This window comes from Stylophora pistillata, chromosome 5, assembly GCF_964205215.1.
Source record: "Stylophora pistillata chromosome 5, jaStyPist1.2, whole genome shotgun sequence".
NCBI lineage: Eukaryota > Metazoa > Cnidaria > Anthozoa > Scleractinia > Pocilloporidae > Stylophora > Stylophora pistillata.
The window spans coordinates 5,699,689-5,721,983 of record NC_142523.1 but is presented as its reverse complement, the minus strand read 5'-3'; the positions used below and the strand labels follow the sequence as shown (position 1 = coordinate 5,721,983).

At 39.8% G+C, this 22,295-nt stretch overlaps 2 protein-coding genes and 1 pseudogene across 3 annotated transcripts; all 3 read left to right on the top strand.

Annotated features, from left to right (window-relative positions):
• Positions 1 to 182: 182 nt before the first annotated feature.
• LOC148729986 (uncharacterized) lies at positions 183 to 16,540 on the top strand. 2 transcript variants are annotated; one of them, XM_088759701.1, is made up of 10 exons: positions 183 to 335; positions 3,227 to 3,386; positions 8,489 to 8,634; positions 10,164 to 10,281; positions 10,753 to 10,811; positions 10,992 to 11,108; positions 12,057 to 12,143; positions 13,087 to 13,156; positions 14,360 to 14,446; positions 15,195 to 16,540. In XM_088759701.1, the coding sequence occupies exons 1-10, from the start codon at positions 222 to 224 to the stop codon at positions 15,293 to 15,295; spliced, it is 1,059 nt and encodes a 352-aa protein (XP_088615827.1). In that variant the 5' UTR covers positions 183 to 221; the 3' UTR covers positions 15,296 to 16,540. The 2 variants fall into 2 exon arrangements, with proteins under 2 accessions (XP_088615827.1, XP_088615826.1); XM_088759700.1 differs by lacking the exons at positions 183 to 335; positions 3,227 to 3,386 and adding an exon at positions 3,934 to 4,369.
• Positions 16,541 to 16,967: 427 nt separating this feature from the next.
• Positions 16,968 to 18,005, top strand: LOC148729985 (uncharacterized). Its single transcript, XM_088761745.1, has 3 exons — positions 16,968 to 17,357; positions 17,475 to 17,574; positions 17,698 to 18,005. The coding sequence occupies exons 1-3, from the start codon at positions 16,986 to 16,988 to the stop codon at positions 18,003 to 18,005; spliced, it is 780 nt and encodes a 259-aa protein (XP_088617871.1). The 5' UTR covers positions 16,968 to 16,985.
• LOC148729984 (uncharacterized) lies at positions 17,868 to 21,920 on the top strand (annotated as a pseudogene).
• The last annotated feature ends 375 nt before the right edge of the window (positions 21,921 to 22,295 follow it).

Here is a 22,295-nt window from a genome sequence, read left to right as displayed (position 1 = left end):
TCAACTATCCTTGTTTCATTTACAGTTTTTAAGGATACTTAGGGGGACCAGTCTCCTGCCAGGCGTCAGGAAAAGCCTACATACAAATGTCAGTTGTCAGTTGTCAGTTAACTCTATCCAGACCTTCCTCTTTGTGCGCGGCCACCATTCATGCTTTGAGTATTCGCCTCTCGTGACAGTCACAGTCACGCAATGGTAACTTGCTCAGTAACTGGGAAATCATGGCCGCGCGTTCTCGGGACATCATTGTCGAAGAAGAAGAGGAACAAGATCACACTCTAGACTATTCACAAGACAGTCTTCGTTGGAAGACGACCGTCACTGCCATTGGGAAGGTGAGTTTCTCTTAATACGTGAGAGATATTTCGCCTAGTGACAACTTCATAAAACAGCTGGTTCTCCATAAGCTGGTCAGGTATTCTCGTGGACATGATATTTCTATTTCGTATTATGTTTTCGCTCCATAATTACTTATGAATATATTTTCTATCTTTTCCATTTCCTTCGAAGGGTGAATTATGATATTTGCAATCAATTTAAAGAGCTTGCTCTCCAATTTTCCTTGAAAATTCCAATTTATACCCATTGCATTTATTAACATGTTTCTCAGCAACCGCAAGTTTATAAGCTTAGCTTAGCTAATTTCGCTTACATGTAATTCAATTTCAGTTCCAGGCTTTCAGTTTTATAGAGTAACGCAGACAAAATCTCGCTTCCAAAAGACTAGCACGAAATGACTCACAGTATTTGCTTTGTTCAAAAATTTGAAGCAGCTAGCTGCTGTTGAGATTAGTTTTCATTGATCCTTTTAGCTTGACCTCTCATTGTTGTAGCGATCCAAGAATGAATTCTTGTGACATTAAAGGGGAGGACTCACAGTTGTGCGCATGATTGAGAGATGGTGCGGCTTCATCGTTTATTAGCCAATTAGAGAATAAAAGTTAAAGACAGACTGGCAAGGACTTCCTACATGGCTTTTGTGGTCACGTCGCATTATCACCTTCCAATTGTATTTTTGCTTTCACAAGCATGTAGTAAGGGATTTTCCCTTTTTGTAAGGGATGATAGGTTACATGAAAATTTTTTTCAGCAAGGGCTAATAATTAATAATTTAATAATAATTTTTTATTATTCATATAGTGCAAATTATGAGATGTATGATCTAATGTACTTTACAAGTTGAAAAAGGAAAACTAACTATGGGGCTGATTGAATATCAAGGGGAATTGGGAGTTTGTGAAAGCCATTTCTTAGTCTTGTCATTGATCTGTTTTCTCCAACACACTCATCAATGATCCCATCCATCCAAACACCCATGACAAACAAATGAAAAATCAGGCCAACTCTTGTGAGATCTGTTTGTAAGAGAAATGCATCTTCATTACGCCTTTCACAGACAAAACAAAGAACCAAATCCCCTTCATTTCAAACTAGATGCCACAGGTTCAGCATTTTATTGCCCTTGAGAGCTAGTTGGGAAATGTCATAACACAACTTGCACAGATTACTGTATCCAGACCATAAAACAATTTGTAACACAGTAAGGTCATGGCTCTAAATATATGAACTTCATATATTTCATTGCATCTGATTTATCACTTTCACGGGTTTATTATGAATCAACTTAATGGCCTGCTCCCAGTTGGCTTGTTAGCTCAATTGGTAGAGCGCTGCACTAGTATCACAGAGGTCAGTGGTTCGAATCCCGTACAGGCCTGATTTTTTTCAGGTCTGATTTTCGCTATTGCATAAATAGTGCTATCTACTGCGAGGATTGTGCATCATACGTATCTAATACCGCAGTTCAAAATATATGAACTTCATATATTTCATTGCATCTGATTTGTCACTTTCACGGGTTTAAGAATCAACTTAACGGCCTGCTCCCTGTTGGCTTGTTAGCTCAATTGGTAGAGTGCTGCACTAGTATTGCAGAGGTCAGTGGTTCGAATCCCATACAGGCCTGATTTTTTTCAGGTCTGATTTTCGCATTGCATAAATAGCGCTATCTACTGCGAGGATCGTGCATCATACGTAACAGTCATCATGAATGTCAGAAAAAAGGGAACAGGCAAAAGTGCAACTCCACAACAGAGTTCACTACAAATCTTTCAAAGCATCAACAGTAAAAAACACGAAGGAAAGGGTTAATTTGAGACCCTTTGATGGCATGCTGACTTGGTCGTCAGAAATTTGATAATGCAACAGGACCACAAAAGCCAGAAAGGGAGTCCATAGTGGTCTGTCATGACCTTTATTCTCAAAATGTTTTTTAAAATCTTGAAATTAGTGCTTTAAAACTGCACTAAAATATAGTTCAATGATCAAACAACTCAACAAGCACTGTTAGATCGAAGGATGACCAAATCTTACAGGGAGTTCAGGTTGATTGCTTGAGTGATATCACATATTAATTTAGTGTCAACTCGACGAATTTAATCCCAAGGCTATCACGCCATGCATGCGTTTAACTGTGATTTCATGCCTTTCTAAGCAAATGTTTGTGCAAATTAAACATGTTCTTTGTTATGTAGTAGTTCTCCCATTTTTTTTCTCAGTAAAAGGTTGCTTTTATCTCCTTGACCAAAGGAATGTCTTTATTTTTTGCTGTCTTTACAATGTTGAGTGTGGGTGGAGGTGGGGGTGGAGTGGGAGATTGTTGGAGGGAGGTGGGTGGGAGTGGGGTGGGAGTAGGGTGGGGGAGTAGGGGGTGGGGTGGGAGTAGGGTGGGGAGGGGTGGGAGTAGGGTGGAGAGGGGTGGGAGTAGGGTGGAGGGAGATTGGTGGAGGGGGGTGGGGTGGTAGGGCATATTCAATTATCTTTGGGCTTGGCTTTCAAAACCTGCATATCAAGGTTTTTCACAATACACATACTAATTAAAAAAATTATATTAAGTATTGTGAAACCAGTAGAAAGCAGACATCAGCTGAAGTTCCAATTTTGTCTTCTAATATTTTGGAAAACAAAGCTGTGTATGACAAACACCTAATGATATGTAAAGCTGATTGAACCTGAAAAAAAGAAAGCCATTTTGTAAACCAAAACTTGTATTACCACTTAGCAGACATTTCAAGTGCTTTTAACTATGTCAAATTAACAAAAGTCTCCCTGTAGCAGACCTCCAAACTGAGAGCTTGATCTCATGATAGCCTATTTTAGCTAAAATTGTGTAGTGGCCCTTGCTGGAGTATCACAGGGAAGTAATGAAGATCCCTCTCTTTTACAGGTGAAAACCTTTGCAGGTGTGGAGATGGTTGAGTGGACATTTCTTACCATTTCAGTCATAAATGTGCTTGTTGCAATTGGACTCACCATTGACAGATTAGTGGAGCTTAAGAAAAACACACCTGATTACACCTTTGCTATCATCCTCTTCATTAACATAAGTATGAACCAGCCCTCACTATCGTCTAATCTTTTTAATTCCCAAGATTTGATTGTTAATTCTTCCCTCTTGCTGCTACATATTTCACTTCAAATTACTTACAAGAATTTAGTTTTGCATGGAGAGGACAACTTCTACCTGATAAGTTTGAGTATTCTCATTACCTGTTTGCTGGATAGTGGATGGATATTATTAGTCATTATTAATATTATGGACATCGATATTATTAATCACCCCTGGGACTTAAAGGGTTAAGAATGAAAGTGTAAGGCAACAGTTCATTAATTATAAACTAAACCAATGGAAAGTAGAAAATTAGCTGATACCTCTCTGGCCTTAAATTAAATCTGGTTTTTCTTGAGTCCATTACTGTTTGTTATCTTTTAATTTGGTCTTAGATTGGTTGTTATTGTAGTATGGTATCCCTTTTTACTATGTATACGTATCTCACGTGACTTGCACATTGAGATAGATCCACCATCTTGATTAAAACTGTTGACATTTACATTTGTCTCGTCCTGCTTCTTAATATTACATGGTGGCAGCGGTGTTAGCCCTACATAATGCCTGATATAGAAGATTCTAATCCTGGTCCAATTCAACTTCAAGCTCAAACGGCGAATAATCTCCCTCCGGAGGAAAAATTCAGTGGAGCAAATTCACCACAACAAGCTGAACTTTGGTCGAAATGGTTTTGTCGTTTCGAAAGATATTGGATTGCATCTGGCTTCAAACATAAACCAGACATCGAGCAAGTCGGAACTCTACTCTACGGGATGGGTGAATGCGCCGATGATATTCTTAAAACCCTAAATATCGACGAAGAACAAGCTTCGTACGAAGAGGTGAAAACAGCCCTTAACGAGTACTATGAAATCCGTCGTAACGTGCTGGTCGAGTGCGCCAAATTCAATAAAAGAGTCCAAAAACCGGGAGAACCTGTGGATTCGTTTATACAAGACCTATACAGACTCGCGGATGACTGTGAGTATGGTTTACTCAAAAATGAACTTATTCGTGATAGAATAATTGTCGGAGTGTTAGATGATGCACTTTCTGATTGACTTCAATCCAAATTGAAGCTAACATTAGAAGAAGCAGTTCAAATTAGTAGACAGGCAGAAGCCAGACAACAAAGTAGAGAGGTTGTACGGGGAAGTACACTAACTAGCACAAACTCCGTAAACATGGTCAAGTGTGCAGGCCAGAATAATAAGCAAAAACACCCCGGGAAAAACAACCCCCTCAGAGTATCAACAAGTGCTCCTGGTGAGGTAACCACCCACACCAAGACCGGAAGCAATGCCCGGCTAGGAATGCCACCTGCTTAAAATGCAAGAAGAGGGGCCATTTTCAAGCAGTTTGTCGAAGCCAAAACAGCGAGCAGTCACAACTAAAGAAAAAAGTACATGAAATTGAAGAGGAAAATTGTGACATTCCCTTTCTAGGAAAATCCAAGGGGGGGAAAACAGCTGGATCGTTCAAGTGGGGATAAATGAAAATGTCACTCGCTGCAAGCTAGATACTGGAGCATCTGTATCCGTCGTCAGTGACTCATTACCCTGGTTAAAGAATCAGCCTTTGGAGAATGTCCAGCAAACACTCATGGGGCCGGGGGGGACCCGCCTACCTGTTACTGGATCATTCCTAGCCACGATTAAGTACAGACAATGCAAGATCCAAGAGCGAATTTACGTCATTAAAAACCAGTCATCTTCGCTCCTCAGCAGACGAGCCTGTGTCGATCTCGGTCTTGTCCTATGCCTCGACGCAGACGTTGAAGAACTGAGTACGCAAGTACTGAACTTTAGAACGGAATTCCCAAAGTTGTTCACTGGACTCGGGAAGATGACAACGGAATATCCTATTGCTCTTAAATCTGACGCCCAGCCAGTGTGCCTGTACACACCAAGAAGAGTTCCCCACCCATTACTCCCTAAAGTAAAGGAGGAATTAGAGAGGATGATTCAAGAAGGAGTCATCTCCCCAGTTACAGAGCCAACCGAATGGTGCTCCGGGATAGTCCCAGTCCTCAAGCCAAACGGAAAAGTTTGCATCTGCGTAGACCTAGTCCAACTCAACAAAAGCGTTAAGAGAGAGGTCCATCCAATGTATTCCATAGATGAAAGCCTAGCAAAGCTAAGTAAAAGTAGAGTCTTTAGCAAACTCGACGCTAACAGCGGGTTTTGGCAACTCCTTCTCAACAAGGAGACCCGCCTACTTACAACCTTCATCATGCCATACGGTCGTTACTGTTTTAATCATCTTCCCTTTGGGATCACCTCAGCCCAGGAAGTCTTCCAGCGCACCATGACTAGTATCCTGGGGGACCTCAAGGGAGTCGTATGCCATATTGATGACACCCTTGTACACGCGGCAACACAAGCGGAGCATGATGAACGACTGAGAACTGTCCTTAAGCGGCTACAGGTAGCCGGAGTGACGCTCAACGAGAAATGTGAGTTTTCTAAACGTTCTGTAAAATTCCTGGGACGTATTATCGACGAACAAGGCATCCGTCCAGACCCGGCCAAAACTGAAGCTATATGCAATTTCCCAGTCCCACAGAAAGTCAACGACCTCCAACGCTTCATGGGAATGGTCAATCAAAATAATGGCAAAGTTTATACCAAACCTGGCCAATCTCAACGAACCACAATGACAACTCCTAAAAAAAGAGAACATGTGGAAATGGGATAAAGCCCAACAGCAGTCATTTGAAGGAATCAAGAATGAACTGACATCTGCAACAAACCTTGCCCACTACGACCCAAGTCGTCCTACAATCATCTCAAGCGATGCCTCTAACTTTGGACTTGGAGCTGTTCTTCTACAACTCCAACAGGACGGTACCAGGAAGCCAGTGTACTATGCATCTAGATCCCTCTCAGAAACTGAGAAAAGGTACGCAGTCATTGAGAAAGAAGCCCTGGCTGTGACATGGGCTTGTGACAAGTTTTCCGACTACGTACTCGGAATGAAGGTTACAGTGGAAACGGACCACAAGCCGTTAGTACCCCTTTTCACTTCAACTGATCTCTCCAAAATGCCACCACGCATCTTAAGATTCAGAATGCGTCTCATGAAGTACGAACTCGACGTCGTATATGTACCCGCCAAGGAACAAATTACCGCAGACACGTTGTCACGCGCTCCTATCAAGAAGAATGTAAATGAGAACATAGATCTTGTGGAGGAAGTGGAAAGCTTCACACAACAGATCGTAGCAGGGCTTCCAGCAATGCCTAAGCGGCTGCAAGATATCAGTGAAGCCCAAGACCAGGATGAAGTATGCAGGATGATCAAGAAGTACTGCCTAGAAGGATGGCCGGCTTACATGCCAAGTTCTACCATACTCCGTCCATACTGGGAGAATAAGAAACATTTAACTGTGATAGACAAGATTCTACTATATGATGACCGTATTGTGATTCCAGCAGGAATGAGGCTGGAAATACTTGACCTCTTACATCAAGGACACCTTGGGATAACAAAGACGCAAGCACGAGGCAAGATGTCTGTGTGGTGGCCGGCAATTACTACAGCAATAACAGACATGGTGACGAAATGTGTTACGTGTGCTAAGAACAGACCAGTGCACAAGGAGCCCCTGATGCCATCGTCATTCTCATCCAGGCCATGGGAAAGACTAGCCGCTGATCTCTTCGATCTAAAGGGAAAGAAACATCTTATTGTAGTCCACTACTACTCAAGGTGGACTGAAGTTAAAGCACTTCCCAGTGAATTGTCCGAGTCAGTAATCAAAGCCCTGAAAGAAATATTTTCAACTCACGGAATTCCAGACTTACTGGTGTCCGATAACGGCCCACAGTTTGCTTGTAAATCCTTCCAACTGTTTGCAAGTATTTATGGGTTCTCTCATATTACTAGCTCGCCAACGTACGCAAGAGGAAATGGTGAAGTAGAGAGAACGGTACGTACTGTCAAGGATATCCTGAAAAAGAACGATGATCCCTATCTCGGTTTTCTAGCATACCGAACAGCACCTCTTCACAATGGCCTGGCGCCATGCGAACTTCTGATGAACCGCCAACTCCGCACCCAGTTACCAACCTTCCCTGACAATCTACAACCAAACCTACGACTGAAAGACCTGGCAAAACTAGATGCAAAAGAGGAACTTTACCGCAGCAACCAGAAAAGCAACCATGACTGCAGATACAAGGCAAAAGACCTACCAGAACTTCAGAGCGGAGAGAAAGTTTGGATTCGCGATCAAGATCGGATGGGAAGAGTCCTAGGGGCATCTTCATCACCACGATCCTACATAGTTGAAACAGACAAGGGAACACAGCTTCGAAGGAACAGGGCAGCCCTAGTTTCAGCAGATACCTGTACAAAGACACCCGACACCCAACCAGAAGCTAACGTTGAGACAGAAATGCTGAGGAAAAAATCGAAAGTACCCACCAGCAAAGACCTGACCACAGCTGCGATCAGGCCTACTGAGAGCTGCTACAAAGCTGAACCAGACGCCCCGAAAGTGCACATGACGTGCTCAGGGAGAGTAGTAAAACTGCCGCGGAGACTTATTCAGGACACTTGAACGTTGAACATTTGAACATTGCTTTTGTTTACAGTAGACCCATATACTGTTTGATATGTTGTTTATAATGGTCCGTTTGATTACTGTAAAAGCTTTAAGGGGAGGTGTAGTATGGTATCCCTGTGTACTATGTATACGTATCTCACGTGACTTGCACATTGAAATAGATCCGCCATCTTGATTAAAACTGTTGACATTTATATTTGTCTCGTCCTGCTTCTTAATATTACAGTTATGTTTTGGTTATTTCCAATTAAGTACATGTATATGTGTAACTGAAAGTGCAGTTCACAAATAAAGATCATTCTTCCAAGTAGACACTTCAAATCCATGTCTGTGTGTACAAGAGTTCCACCTTATAAAATGCTACTTTCTATTTTATTTCAAGATAGCCCTTTTTTCGCCAGCTGATACTTAAGGTATTTTTTTCACAAGGTATTTTTTTCATCACCTACACTGCTACATCAAGTTACCTGACATCATCTAGGAGAGTGTACTGTAGTTGACATTGTGTAATTTTTTTTCTTTTCCTGCAGTGTTCTGTTTCTTTTATGCTGTCCATGGAATATTGAGGGAGAGAGAATTTGAACTGTATGCTTACATTGTGGGTATTATTGTTCTCCTGAGCTATGTCTGTGTTGATCTCATTGTCAACAAGAAAAAGCCGACGAAATTGAAATGGGTGAGTTTGACAAAATTCTGTAATGATGATGATGATGATGAAATCTTTATTATTATAGATCAAACTAAACACTTGCAAACATACATGCAAGTTTACAATGGATCTTTACAAGCATTAAACTAAATAAAATTAAAAAGAGACCTATTTATAAAACAGCGCTTAAAATGCTCTGTGCGAACACATGGCAACTTATAATCATGACCATGCTGGCATAAAGGACGTGCACGTTTGCTCGGAAGGAGATCCACCAAACAATGCACGTTTACATCTGTGACTTTCTCCCACAATTGTTTATCCCTAGTTAAAATTACATTGTTGATGGATATGTGATCCTTGGTGTAACCATATTTCCAATATGTGTAAATGACCAATGTAGTAGCTATCAAGTCAAGGCAGTCCTGAGTGGGGGAGGGACAATGAAATAAGTGTTAGAGTTACCCTCCCTGCAGATGGGTACTCTCTTGAGCTCTTGCTCAGCATATTTAAACCTTTCATGCCCATGATCTCTTTAGAAATTCTCCTTACTGTCTGCCATTTGCTACCTTTCTATAATACCAAGAAATGGATAGATATTCTAGTCTTCTCGGATAAGGACGAATAAACCGTTGGCCACATCTCCTGCAGGGTTAGGGGTAGGAGACGTTAATTTCCCATGCACAAGATTACTGTGTGGTGGATGTTCTCCCCTGAGGTGGGGTGGGTGGGTGTTAAACAGGAAACTGAGGACCCCCTTTAAACTAGCAGAGTGCTGAACCAGGCTACCTTGTATAAATATTCACAAATACATATATACCTACATTCATATAGTTCATATGATGTTACTTTGGAGAATTTGGTATTGAATCAACTTATGATTACTTAATTTTACAATTTTCTTTATTCTCATTACTTGTCTGCTTGATATTCTATTATATTGTAAGGAGAAATTCTGTCTTGGTCATTGCTGGTAGTTAAAGGATCAAGAAATTCAGGAACTTGTAAATTTCATACAAAACTAGTAGGGAGTGCATGCTGATGATTTTCCTTGAATTTGTTTTCCTTCAATTTACAGTGAGTTGGACTGTTTGATAAAGACAAGCAAAGTGGTTGTAAAAATAGCTTTCAAAGGAATTTTTTGTAGGACAGTTCAACTAACTCTTCAACACTTCATAAAGAGACAACTTTGATCAATTTACCCACAAAGGAAACAAACGTCAAACTTGTTTCATTATCACTACTAAATAAATAAAGTGATCACCAACCAAAGAAAGCTCTTGATTAATACACAAATTCTCCTGACAGTACATTGGGAAATATGCAGAGAACAGTATGGAGAATATGCATGCTGATGTTGGGGTACAAAGGGTCAAAAATTTCATTAGGGGCAACTGTGCTTCCCTTGCTGCTCCAATAGCTACCAGCCTTGATGAATTGCATAGAGCTGTAACTTACAAGCCTTGTTCATTTCTTTATTTTTCATTTGTTCACGCATTTGTCTGTCCTTTCATCTCTTATCAATTGATTTCTCCTACCTTTCCAATATCTCATAGGCCAGATTTGGAGCAATTATAGCCCTTGGCATTCCAAACATTTATTTTGGCGTCAAGGTTGCTCGGGATTTTGGGTTTTTAGCCTTCAAGGTGGTGGGGGCCTCGGAGTCATTGCACAGTATGTTTTAATTATTTGATATCATTTCTGATCACAATTTAAACTAGATATTTGTCTCAAAATAATTTGATCCAGTTGTTGTACAATAGTCTATCATAATGATACACTCAGAAAAATGAAGTCTTCAGGGTGTTTCCATTGAAAAACTGGTGGATATTTTGTTTCTTTAGCACTGATTTACAAGAACAACATCAACAAAGATTTGAGCTAGTGTCCTGCTGGTGAACAGTATTTAAAAGTCTGACCACTAACAGTCAATTCTTGGTCCCATTGGTAACCAGTTGAAGGCAGTTTTAGACCCTGAACTTAAATACTCACATTAAAAAAAAAAAAAAAAAGGTGTAGAGTAACACTTCCCTTTTAAGGTGACTGCACTGGGTCTCATGAGGCCCCATTGGTGTGGTTAGAGTATCTCATTATTTTGGAGCTCCAATCCTGAATTGCTGATCTGTATTTTGAAACATATTTTAGGGATGTACAGATATGCAGGAATGTATTCTAGTCTTCTGAAATTTGACCTTCAACTTGGGGTGAGTCTGTTATGATATGGGTTCTCATTTAAAATTAATTGTTCTTCTTAATGATTTCAGGAGAGAAACTTACCACTTGAAATCCTCAAAACAATCACAATCTCTAACATTCATTATAAACTGTCATTCTTTCTTGACTGAAGAATACTGACAGTGTTTTACAATCCATCGTTGCTACAGGTTAGCTTGGCTGTGTTTGTTATCCCCAAAGTGCAAGTTCTTGGACTTCAGGATAAAGTTACTGTCGGTGTTGGTATTCCACTCCAGTTAGCTTGGAGCATCTTGGGTTGGTTTGCAGTGAGTATCACTGGTATTACGGCTAAGAAACAAACACACGCTTCCTTATACATTGGTAGTTTGTTTTAACAGTGATAAACAGGGCTCAACACTAACTTTCCAACTTACTAGCCAAGTGGCTTGTGACAACTTAGATGTTACAACAATTTCAGTTTGTTTACTAGTGGAAATTGAGAACCACTAGCCAAAACTGTATTTCTACCAGTCTTTGGCTAGTTGGCTACCATTAGTGTCAAGCCCTGGACAAAGATATAACAACATTTGTTATTTACAATTAGTGATGATGATAATGAGCAATTTATGTTAATAGTTTATTGCTTAATTAACCCTTGAACACCCATGAGTGACCAAGATGGAAATTCTCTATATAATATTAATACAATATCAAGGAAACTGATGATGAAGGAAAGTAAGTGTGAGGTTTGATAAAGTCCAGCAAACAAATCAACAGACTTGCAAACTGACTTGATTCAACTATAATTACTAACTATTTTTGGTTAGCTCAATTGGTTAAGTGCCGGACTTTTGTGCAGGAGGTCGAGGGTTCGAGCCCCGGCCGGACCAACAGTCATGGTCTTAAAATAATCGAGAAGGATATGCTACCTTTCTATAACATTGATCAAGAAATGGTTAGATATTCTAGTCTTCTTGGATAGGGATGAATTTATAAATGTAAGTCCCATCTCCTGCATCTAGCAATTAGTTAATTTGGTTAGGCAGGAGACGTTAAACAACCCACTTCACGAGATTAATGTGATGTGGTCTGGCCTGGTTACTGGGAATTGGGGGGAGGGGGCATCTGTAATATTCACCTTTATTTGATTGTAAACTGCTTAGCAGTCTGGTAAAAGTCCCCCGTACAGTGTTGTAAAGCGCCATGAGTTCAAGATATGAGCACTATATATTAAATACAAGTTATTATTTATTATTATTATTATATTTTTAAAGATGAGAAGAGAGTGGATGGTACTAGTGTATCTTTTTGTTCCTCTAAGCTTTGTGGAGCCTGCTTACTTAATCTACAGAATATATGAGGTTTGTTTTTGTTTGGAAAATGGAGGTATTATATGCTTTGCTTCTGTGTTTACATCCTCATTGCCACTCACTTCAGATTACCAGTAAGTGACAATTCCTTTGAGAAATTGATGTTGCACATTGATTGTCATACCCAGCTAGCTGCAACAGGGGTATGTAGTAATAATGAAAATGTTTGAGCTATTAATTAGGAAGTAATCATCTCATGATCTGTATTTGGGTGGTAAGAAGGATCTATTATATTTCCTTGAATAAGTGCCCATGCTCAAGTAAGGCCGCCCCCCCTCCCCCCCCCCCAAGGTTAGTGTCCACCACCTAGGCTGTCATGCCAGACATGCAGCCCTCTTGCACAAGTCCTCTCCCTCCCTTTCTCAATTTCTTAAATGCTGGGGATACAGGGAAAACCTGTTTCTATTGCCACTTTATTTATAAATTTTCAATCATCAACTACAGCAGAATCAGTACATATATCTTATTAACCAAGTGCGAGGGCCGTACTGAGAGAATATCGGCCCGAGGTCCGATATTCTTCCAGTACAGTTCCAAGCAAGCTTGGCTAATAAGAGATTTATTACACGACTGAAGTTCAAAGGGACACAAGTGCAGTATCATTCGGGACCATAAGGGACAATACTGAGAGAATATTGACCGGCAATAGAGCATTTTGATTGGTTGATTTTAGTTATTGGCCCTCTGACTTCCCGAGTTGTGTAATAAAGAACAATGATAAGCACCCCCCTGTGATAAAGGTCCCTTCTCCTTAGGAGAGGGGCCTCTTTAGGGGCCCTTCCTTTTGGTCAAAATTTTAAATAAGCACCCAGGCTCTTATTTGAAGAGGTACAGTAATTATGTTTGCCAAATCAATCTATTAAACATATTAATAATTTGATTGTCATTATCTATTGGTACATCTTGCAAATTTAAATGGTTTGTTTGTGTGTAGGTGGCAGATAATTTGGCCGAAGACCTTGCGGGTGGTCGAGGTGTTCTTGATTACTCTTTCTTGGGGGCAGGTTTGTATATTCCCACTTTTTTAATGCAAATGTTGGCTGAAAGTTAAATAGTTTTGTTTTTTATCAGAGATAGGACATGGGAAAGGCTATAGGCTCCTATTCTATACTGCTTTCACCCCCAAGGTCTCCTTAGTAATTCTCCTTGCTGTCTGCCATACAATTCTTAAGATGTTTGTTCGGATAATTTAATACTTGTTCAATTTATAATCCCTTTATTGATATTTTCCATTTTTCTTATCACTTTCCTTCATCTTGATTTTGTATTGATAGTTATTGCATGAAAAAATTCTCATTTGGTCACTCATAGGATGTTCTACCTTGGACCTACCCTGGTCAGGTCATTGTGCTGACCTTCATAGCCACTGTGGGCGTGTCTATCTAACAGCTCTCTCTCTCTAGCGATGTCTAGCAAATTTAATGCCTTCTTTCTATGAAATTAATGCCATGTAGAGTGAAAAGTCCAATCTCTACTAGCTGCTTACTTTGCAGTCTCTGCCTTCTATTTTGAAAGTTATTGAGACCTCAGTCTGTAATTATAGTACAAATGTGTTGTGACAAAGTGTGAAAGAAACCTTAAAAAACACTGGGGACATTTATCTGCTTTGAAGTGGCACTCTGACAAGGGGGAGTGAGATTTCTCTTAGTGGTCTCATGCTTCTGGAACTTGTGTAAGCTTTAGGGAGGTAGAGCTTCTATTTCATCTGGTAACTTTAGATTGACTTTTCTTAGTTGTTTGTATGGGCCCTACCTATTGTATCTAATCCAGATCATAAGTTGCACCATTTTCTCCCTCCCAAGAACTATTGTCATAACTTTAGAAGACAATGCCACTTTGCCAATCCTGTCATGCGTACCAAGCGTTTTTCTAGCACATTTTTGCCATCTATGTGCAGGTGTCAGCAGTTTTCGTAGTATGAATTTTTACAAATTTTTATAAATTAGTATTCTAAGCTTAATTTTGTAGGTTTTAGTACTATTTCATATAATTATAAGCTTTGTATTAATGGAATTTGTAAATTCATGCAATTCAGCCTTAGATGGCTGCCATATGGATTCAATTAAAGCTCTACTTTACTTTACCTTTACCCTTGTTATTTGGTTGCCAAAGAGAGAAGCGGTGGAGGGGGGAGGGAGGGTTAGGGTTAACCCTAATGCTATCCTCAGGTTTACAAGTTGTCTTTAACATTTCTCATTTGTTTTCAGCTTCATTGGCTTTTGTCGTCCGAGTGCTTGTATTGGTCGCCCTAAAGCTTGTGGTGAACAACTTTGGAAAAGGACTGAAAGAGACTGGTAAGTATGTAACATGAGACCTGTTTTTTTGTGGTGAAGTCTGAACCTTTTTCAGGCTTGGCTACTTGTTATGTTTAGTACCATCAAGAACCTGCTTGCATAGTCTATAAGTGGGAGAGGCAGTGGCTTATAGTAGTCAGTACACTGGACTCTGGGTTGAGATGTTTATGTTAAAGACCTGGCTGCATCAAAGCTTTTTGCTGTCGTGATGCCTCTCTCCACTCAGGAGTTTAAATGGGTATCTTGCTGAAAAAAATCCAACAGTGAAATGAGTAATGAGAATCCAAACTCTGTAGAAAATAAGTAATTTAAATTATAACAATATTCAGTATGAATAAAACTCCTTACATTTTGTAACAATTCCAAACTGAGGGAATAAAATAAACATGAATGAAAACTAAAAAACAATAACCAAACTAAACTCTGTGTAGAAAAACAACTCAGAGAAAATGTCCACAACAGTTTCCATTGTCATGGCCAAAGCCCCCTGATGTGATTGGCTAATTTACAATAAATCATGTGCACCATGTGTGAAAACTAAAACAACATGGAGTGGGGAGGGGAAGGGGAAAGTGAAATTGAAATTCACAAAATGAAAGAGATTTTCTCTACTTGCAATGTACTGGCAGCCCTCTAAGGGGGAATTAATAACACTCCATGTCTCTTTATGCTAAGGAAACCAGGATAAGCTTTAGTTGGGTGGGCCAAAAGAATTACTTAATATCAATTTTTTTTTTATTTGATTTAGTGTTTAACCTGCCAGTGACAGGAGATGAGCCTCCAATGTTTCCAATGAAAAGAAAGACAGCAAAGTGTTGTGGAATAGTTTTCTGTGGGCCATTGGGATGAGAACTTGCGATAAATAATTGTTGCAAAGTGACGACTAGAACATTACAGATCTAGCTTACAAGCCCATAGAATATAATTTAAATTTTACCTTCTAGAAGCCTGAGCTCTTAAGGTATTGAATAAATACTTAGCTGGTCAACTTCAGATGCTTCTCAGTTTGTTCAGCTCTCAGCATGTAAAGCTGTGTAAGGTATATTATTACACGACTTGGGCAGTCAGAGGGCCAATAACTAAAATCAACCAATCAAAATGCTTTATTGCCGGTCAATATTCTCTCAGTATTGGACTGGGCACTGTCCCGAATGGTCCCGAATGATTCCGCAGTTGTGTCCCTTTGAACTTCAGTCGTATAATAAATCTCCTATTAATCAAGCTTGCTCGGGACCGCACTGGAAGAATATCAGCCTTCAGTCTTTTTTGTATGGAACTCGCTGCGCTCGGTCCATACTGTCAAGACCTCGGGGTGATATTCTCCCAGTACGGCCCTCGCGCTTGGTTAATAAGATATATATATTTCTAAATTTATCATTCAGTATCTGTTATATGGTGATTAATTATTTTAAGCAGGGGTAACATTCATTAAAGAGACTCAATCCTAGAAATACAGAAAGCCAATTGCTTATGTTCTGTGGAGAGGATTCCTTGTCAGGTTTTCTCTATAATTCTGTTCATATTGGGCTTCTTTATGGATAATGCCTGAATTTTTTTTCTTGAATAATGATCAGTTTTATTTCAGCTTTGAAAAGTCTGAAGAACTCCTTTTGTTTTTATAACTAATTTTTTTTATAGATACAAAAGATGTGTAAAATATATTTCCAGAAATCATAAACATTTTGTTCAAATCACATTTGTTTTGTTTTAGTTTTATAGGTCAATAAATGTAGATTTAGATATTTTGTTACGTTATTTACAGTTGATTTTAAATTCATACAAAAGTGTTTTGATGATCAGGTGATATGCATTAGCAAATAATGCTTCACAGATGTTAGAGGAAATGTTAAAATGCCATAGTTAACTAAGTTCTTAAAAGCTATATTTAAAGTTGGGTTAGACCTGTAGAATTAATGAAGTATGTTCTGATGACTCTCATCAGACGATATAGCATTGTATATTGTAAAATTAATTGTGCTATAAGTAAGTTACTGAGAAAAATTGTTTGATTTTGATAAGAATGTTTCCATGTGAGTGTGTTTATTATTTCAGAGTAATGTTCATTTTTTTTTAAATAAACACTGTTAGAGGTGATCATCTCTTATATTTTCAAACTTTTTTTTATTAAGAGGCAGGATATTTTTTTTTATCTCATCCATCCCCTTTTAAAAAACTTAACAGGCCTTGTTTCCCTTACCCTCCCCCCCCTCCCCCCTGTGAAACAAATCTTGAGTACCCAATCTTTGTTGGTAATTTACCTCCCACAACTTCAGTTTTCATTTTCAATTCTTCCCTCCCCCACCCCCTCCAATCGACAATCTGTGCTGATGACTAATGAAAGGCTCGAGAGTTTTCGTAACATCGCGTGACTACCCCAACACCGGTTACCAAACTCAGGGGAAATTTAGTGGCGTGACGGGCGTAAGTTTTCGGGGGTCTGGGTGCGAAACAGCGGGGAGTTTGAATTTTTCTGGTTGACTTTGTGGGGCACTCTCAACCGTTTTAGGTGGCTCAATAGGGTTTTCTGGCCGGGCGAAGAATGGTTACGAAGATGGCGCGAGCTTTTAAATGGCATCAAATATGTAAACAAACATGGCGGCTTCACGGGAGTGCACAATTTTTGTCACATAATCGCGAAGTTTACTTGACGAGAGTGAAACGGCATCGATACTTTCCAGTAATGAGCACAATATTGACAGTGAAAGACCAGAAGTTTACACAACGCCTACACAACATCCGTAATGCGTCAGGTCGCTTTCGGAAAGTGGAAGCGATCGAAACCAGAAAAGAAACAAAAATAAAAAGGTTACACGGAGGGTTCAAAACGTGGAATGCCAAAAGGAAGCTCCAGTATGATAACATATCCCAGGAAAACGAACCCCCAGCAAAACGAATGACACGAGCACGTGAGGTTAGTACATTTTTCTTTATTCGGAAGTCTTAATTTTTGGTAAGATTTTCCTGTCAAGCTTGTCCTAATTATCGGCCTACCTGTTCAGTTGACTCCAACCCTGATTCCCATCAGCAGAATAAAGCTAAGAGGAAGGCGAACCCGCCACAAGGATCCAGACTGGTGGACTTAGAAACCCTTACAGATGGTCTGAAGGAATGCTTATTTTGTCATTACGGTAAATTCTCACTATTTTTAACTGCACTATAGCACATTTTACACCATTATCATATAAAAGAACATAAATATTGTGGAGTCTTTTTTCCCTGTTAGTTTACAGTGTATTTTACAATATTTCTAGGCCCTTTGTCTCTTGGCAATGTTAATGAACAGCACAGTGGCTTGGCAAGCACGTTTACTGTTATATGCAGCCAATGCAATGCGGAAAACACCATTAAAACATCAAAAGAGCACAGATCTGGTGCATGCGGTCCCTTGACCTTTGATGTGAACATGAGAGCTGCCCTTGGCTATTTACACACAGGAGTGGGCAACACCCATTTAAACAATTTCCTTTCAATCCTTAATGTGCCTGCACTGAACTCATCAACTTTTAAAAATTGGGAAAGGGAAGCTGGAAAGGCAATAGAGCTAGTAGCAAAAAAATAGTTGCCAGCAATTCCTAATCCTTGAACAAGAGAAGGCAATTGAAAATGGTACCAGGCCTGACCAGAACAATTTGGTACCTATTGCCTGTTCTTACAACATGGGGTGGCAGAAACGGGTGCGAGGTTTCAACTCTAAGACGGGACACAACAAAAAATAAAATGACTACACAACAAAAAATAGAATGTGCCGCTCCTGTGATGAAGCTAAAAAGGCAGGAAAACAACCAAATGACCATGACTGTAGAAAAAATCATTCAGTCTCTTCAAAGTCAATGGAGCCTTTAGCTGCAATTGAACTTTTCAAAAAGGTAACTAGATCAAATGTCAAATTTTCACTTTACACCGGGGATGATGATTCAATATGACTGAATCTCACCTAAAGCAAAAGGTACCCTATGGTGTGGAAAAATGGAGTGATACAGTTCACATAAAAAGATCCCTTACAACACGCCTATACAACTTGAGCCAACGAAGTAAGTTCCCCAACAGTTCAGTGTTGTCACAGAAAGTCATAAATTACCTTGTCAAATCCTTTACATACTGTATTGCACAAAATAAGGGGGATGCTACAACCATGAAATCTGCAATTCAAAGCATTGTGCCTCGTGCATTTGGTGACCATACTGGTGGTAGAGAAACATGGTGTCAATACAAGAAAGACCCTTCTCATTATTGTCACAGAGATCTTCCCTATGGCAAAGACCTCCAAGGAGATAGCCTTCAATCAGCCCTGAAATCTCTCTTTGATGAATATAGCACAGACATTGTTATAAACAAACTTGCACCTGCAGCAAATTCTCAACGTAACGAGTCTCTGAACAGTGTGGTGGGCTTGAAGAACCCCAAAATTCGCTTTTACGGGGGAAGTGAAAGCAATGATTATCAAGTGTCTTAAGTACATTTAGGTTATAGGTATATTCCTCAAACTCTAGCGTCACTTAACATAGAGCCAGGTCTTCTCTGTGTAGACCATAATACGAAAATGGACATGAAAAGTTCGAAGGTCAAACAAAGGAAATCAACACTTGCATTCAAACGACGTCGATCACAATTACACAAACACCAGATTTCAGAAACCTCGAAAGGGCAAAGAAGGTACCATGTATGAAAGTGGCATTGGCCTGAACCTAAACTCTTCTGCGACGACATTGGAGTTGAACAATTCTGAACTTTCAATCACTGATCTTTATGATATAATCGCTGCTGTCACGAAACAACAACAAGAACAGTACGAAAATGCAGTTCCGAAATACACTTCGAGACCCACAGTTCAAAAGGAAAAATTTGATGACAGTAAATTTTATCACTTTGTTTTATTTGACATCGAGACAAATTCAACGGGAAAATCAGCAAAAGTATGTCAGCTCGCTGCCGTGGATAGGTCAGGTAAACAATTCTCATGCCATATTCTACCAACCAGGGACATAGATTCTCACGCGTCAAAGGTCAACAAACTTACAGTTAAAACTGTCGATGGAATCCGCCGACTTTTCAAAGATAATCGACTAGTAGAAGCCTTTGAGTTATCGCCAGTACTTAGGCAGTTCTTAACTTTTTTGAGGGCCAGCATGGATTCAGCTTCAACACGTTCCACAAAGCCTGTTTGCACAATCTTCGCTGGACACAACGCCGCCACATTTGATATTCCAATACTTCTTCGAAACGGTGGCGAAAATTTTATCGCGGAGCTCAGTTCCATCCGGTTTGCAGACACTCTGACACTGATGAAATCACTCATCAAAAGCAAGCACTCTTCCATCCAAAACACAGACGGTAAATTTCCAAAGCCAGGGCAGAGTTCTGTTTACGAACATTCCTTTCAAACCACCTTTGATGCCCACGACGCCCTAGAGGACGTGATCGCTCTTCGAAGAATCTTGCTTTCGCCTAGGTTGGCTTTGTCTGATGAAATGCTGGTGAACAGAAGTTCTGTAATCTCTGTCAAGGACGCCGCCGAAGACCTGAAATATCTTGACAACCGTCATCAGAGACTCTTGCCTTTTCGAGGAAAGCTGTACAACCCAGGTCATGCGGACAGCCCAATAAAGCAAAGCATTGGCGAAAAAATTGTTGGCAGTGGCCTAAGATATGAGGATTTAAATAATTTGTACCAACGATTTGGACGGAAAGGTCTTGTGTGTATTTTGAAGAGACGGCCATTGTCCAGTCGCTCATCGCTTCCAAGGGTCACAAACACGACGAGAATAGTCTCCGCAATTTTGAAACACTTCGAAGAGATTTCTAAGGATTCTGCGGCATAGTAAATTAAGGTATGTTCTCGACTGACTTTCAGGTCAAAAGCAGTTTCTACAAAAACTTCAAAGATAATGACCGCCCGTATTTACATATTGGTCCTCGACAAAACCGCGTGGTTCGAAAGTTCGCGCATGCTCAAATAGCGATCCTGGCGAGTTCCTGTTCTGGTGACGTGATTGTCATTGAGGTGAGAAAATTGAACGTCCCCCCTCAGATTTCTCGTATTTCCGTCGGTGAAATTCCTTAAAATTTGGCAGAGATGTTATACCCTTTTAGCTTTCCTTGCTGTGAATTTATCAGAAAAATTTGTAAGACAAGTTTTTCGCTCAGCCAAAAAACAACAAAAATGTTAAAAGCGAAAAAACTACCTTGACAACCCCTATTTTTTTCGATTTTAAAAGTTTCGTCTTGTCAGACTCTACCCGGTCGGAGAATAATAGAACATTTTACCGAAGGAAATTGGAGAAAATTGAAATCAAAGTCAAACAGACGTCAAAAAATGGCGATATTTTAGTAGTTTTAATTTGGGACTAAAAGCCTTGACTTCAGAGGTGACTGTTGTACAGCAAATTTAGGCCCTTGCTTTTTATGTTTCAGTAGCTTTGATTTGAAAAACAGCAAAAACAGCGAGAATATTAACTTTCGATTGATGTCACTGGCGCGCGCTTCGTGATCTTGCATAACCCTACTGAGCCACCTTAAAACGATTTTGTCGAAGAAGAGAACCCAATGGCTACTCAGAACTGTGCTCATAGTTTTGGAGTATTGTGGCAGCGAGCTAAGGAACTGCTTAAGAGGGAGGATTATGATCGACTTAAAACTGCGATAAAAACTTTCTCCAAGACACGATCGGTGGAGGGATTGTGTTCGGATCTTCTAAAGATTGTCAATTCACGTTCAAAAGTTGATATTCTTGTAGAAGTCAGGCGATGTCTTCCAGAAAGTCTGAGGTGAATAAGTTTACCTGACAATTCAATGAGCCACTTGAAGCCGAAGTCAAACGAGAAGGAGAAGACTTTGGAAAAAAGAGGAAGGTAGTAATCAAGGAAGGAGAAAACACTATGCCAAATTTTCAAGGAAGCCCCGCCAAGAAGACCAGGCCAGTAAAGGAAAAGCCACGGAGATCTAAAGAAGAGAAAATAATCTCCATAGGGCCTGTTTGCTCAAAAGAATCTACTAGTTTGGGTATTGAAGCTCAAAAAGCTGCCTTGACCGATGCTGTTGACTCTGACCAAGAAAGAAAAATTATCGTTCTTGAAAGGAGATCCTTGAATCATGGATTTGGTTTTAAGATTCAAGGTGGAACGTGTCATCGCCCTTCCATAACCGTAGCTCAAGTGACAAAACATTCGCTTGCTGATAAGCAAGGATTGAAAACAGGCGATAAGATTATTCGAGTTAATGACCAGCGCTGTGGAAAAAGAAATCTGGTTCACATAACCCAAATTATTGTAAATTTAATCAAAGCATCAAAGACGCTTCATATGAGGATCATACCTGCTGGAGATGTCTCCGATAAAGAATCTAAAATTCGCGATAAGCCTGAACCAGCTTACACTTTCTAATTTAAATTCCTCCTGAACAAACACTTCAATCCAAAGAAAATTAACGTTTAGACATTGTGCATTGCTAACGATAAATAAAGAAAGTAGAGAGCGGACTTAACGATGATAACGAAACAGGTAGCGTAAAACATCAGCAAACCGTATTACATACCTGTTTGTTACATACCTGTTTGTTACATACCTGTTTGTTACATATCTGTTTGTTACATACCTGTTTGTTACATACCTGTTTGTTACATACCTGTTTTATCCGACTCGAAGTGATCGTTTACATAAGAATGATTACTTTTAAATGACCCGAATAAATCTGTTCTACGATTTTGATGACCTTGTCATAAAAAAAGGCGTTTTTAATCATGCTTTCATACAGATTGAAGTGAATTTTGGCAGAATCAGGGAAATGAACTAGGCGTTTCTCCGAATTTTCAACCAAAACCTTCCTTAATTTTCTTTTTTGGCGATGTTTTTTA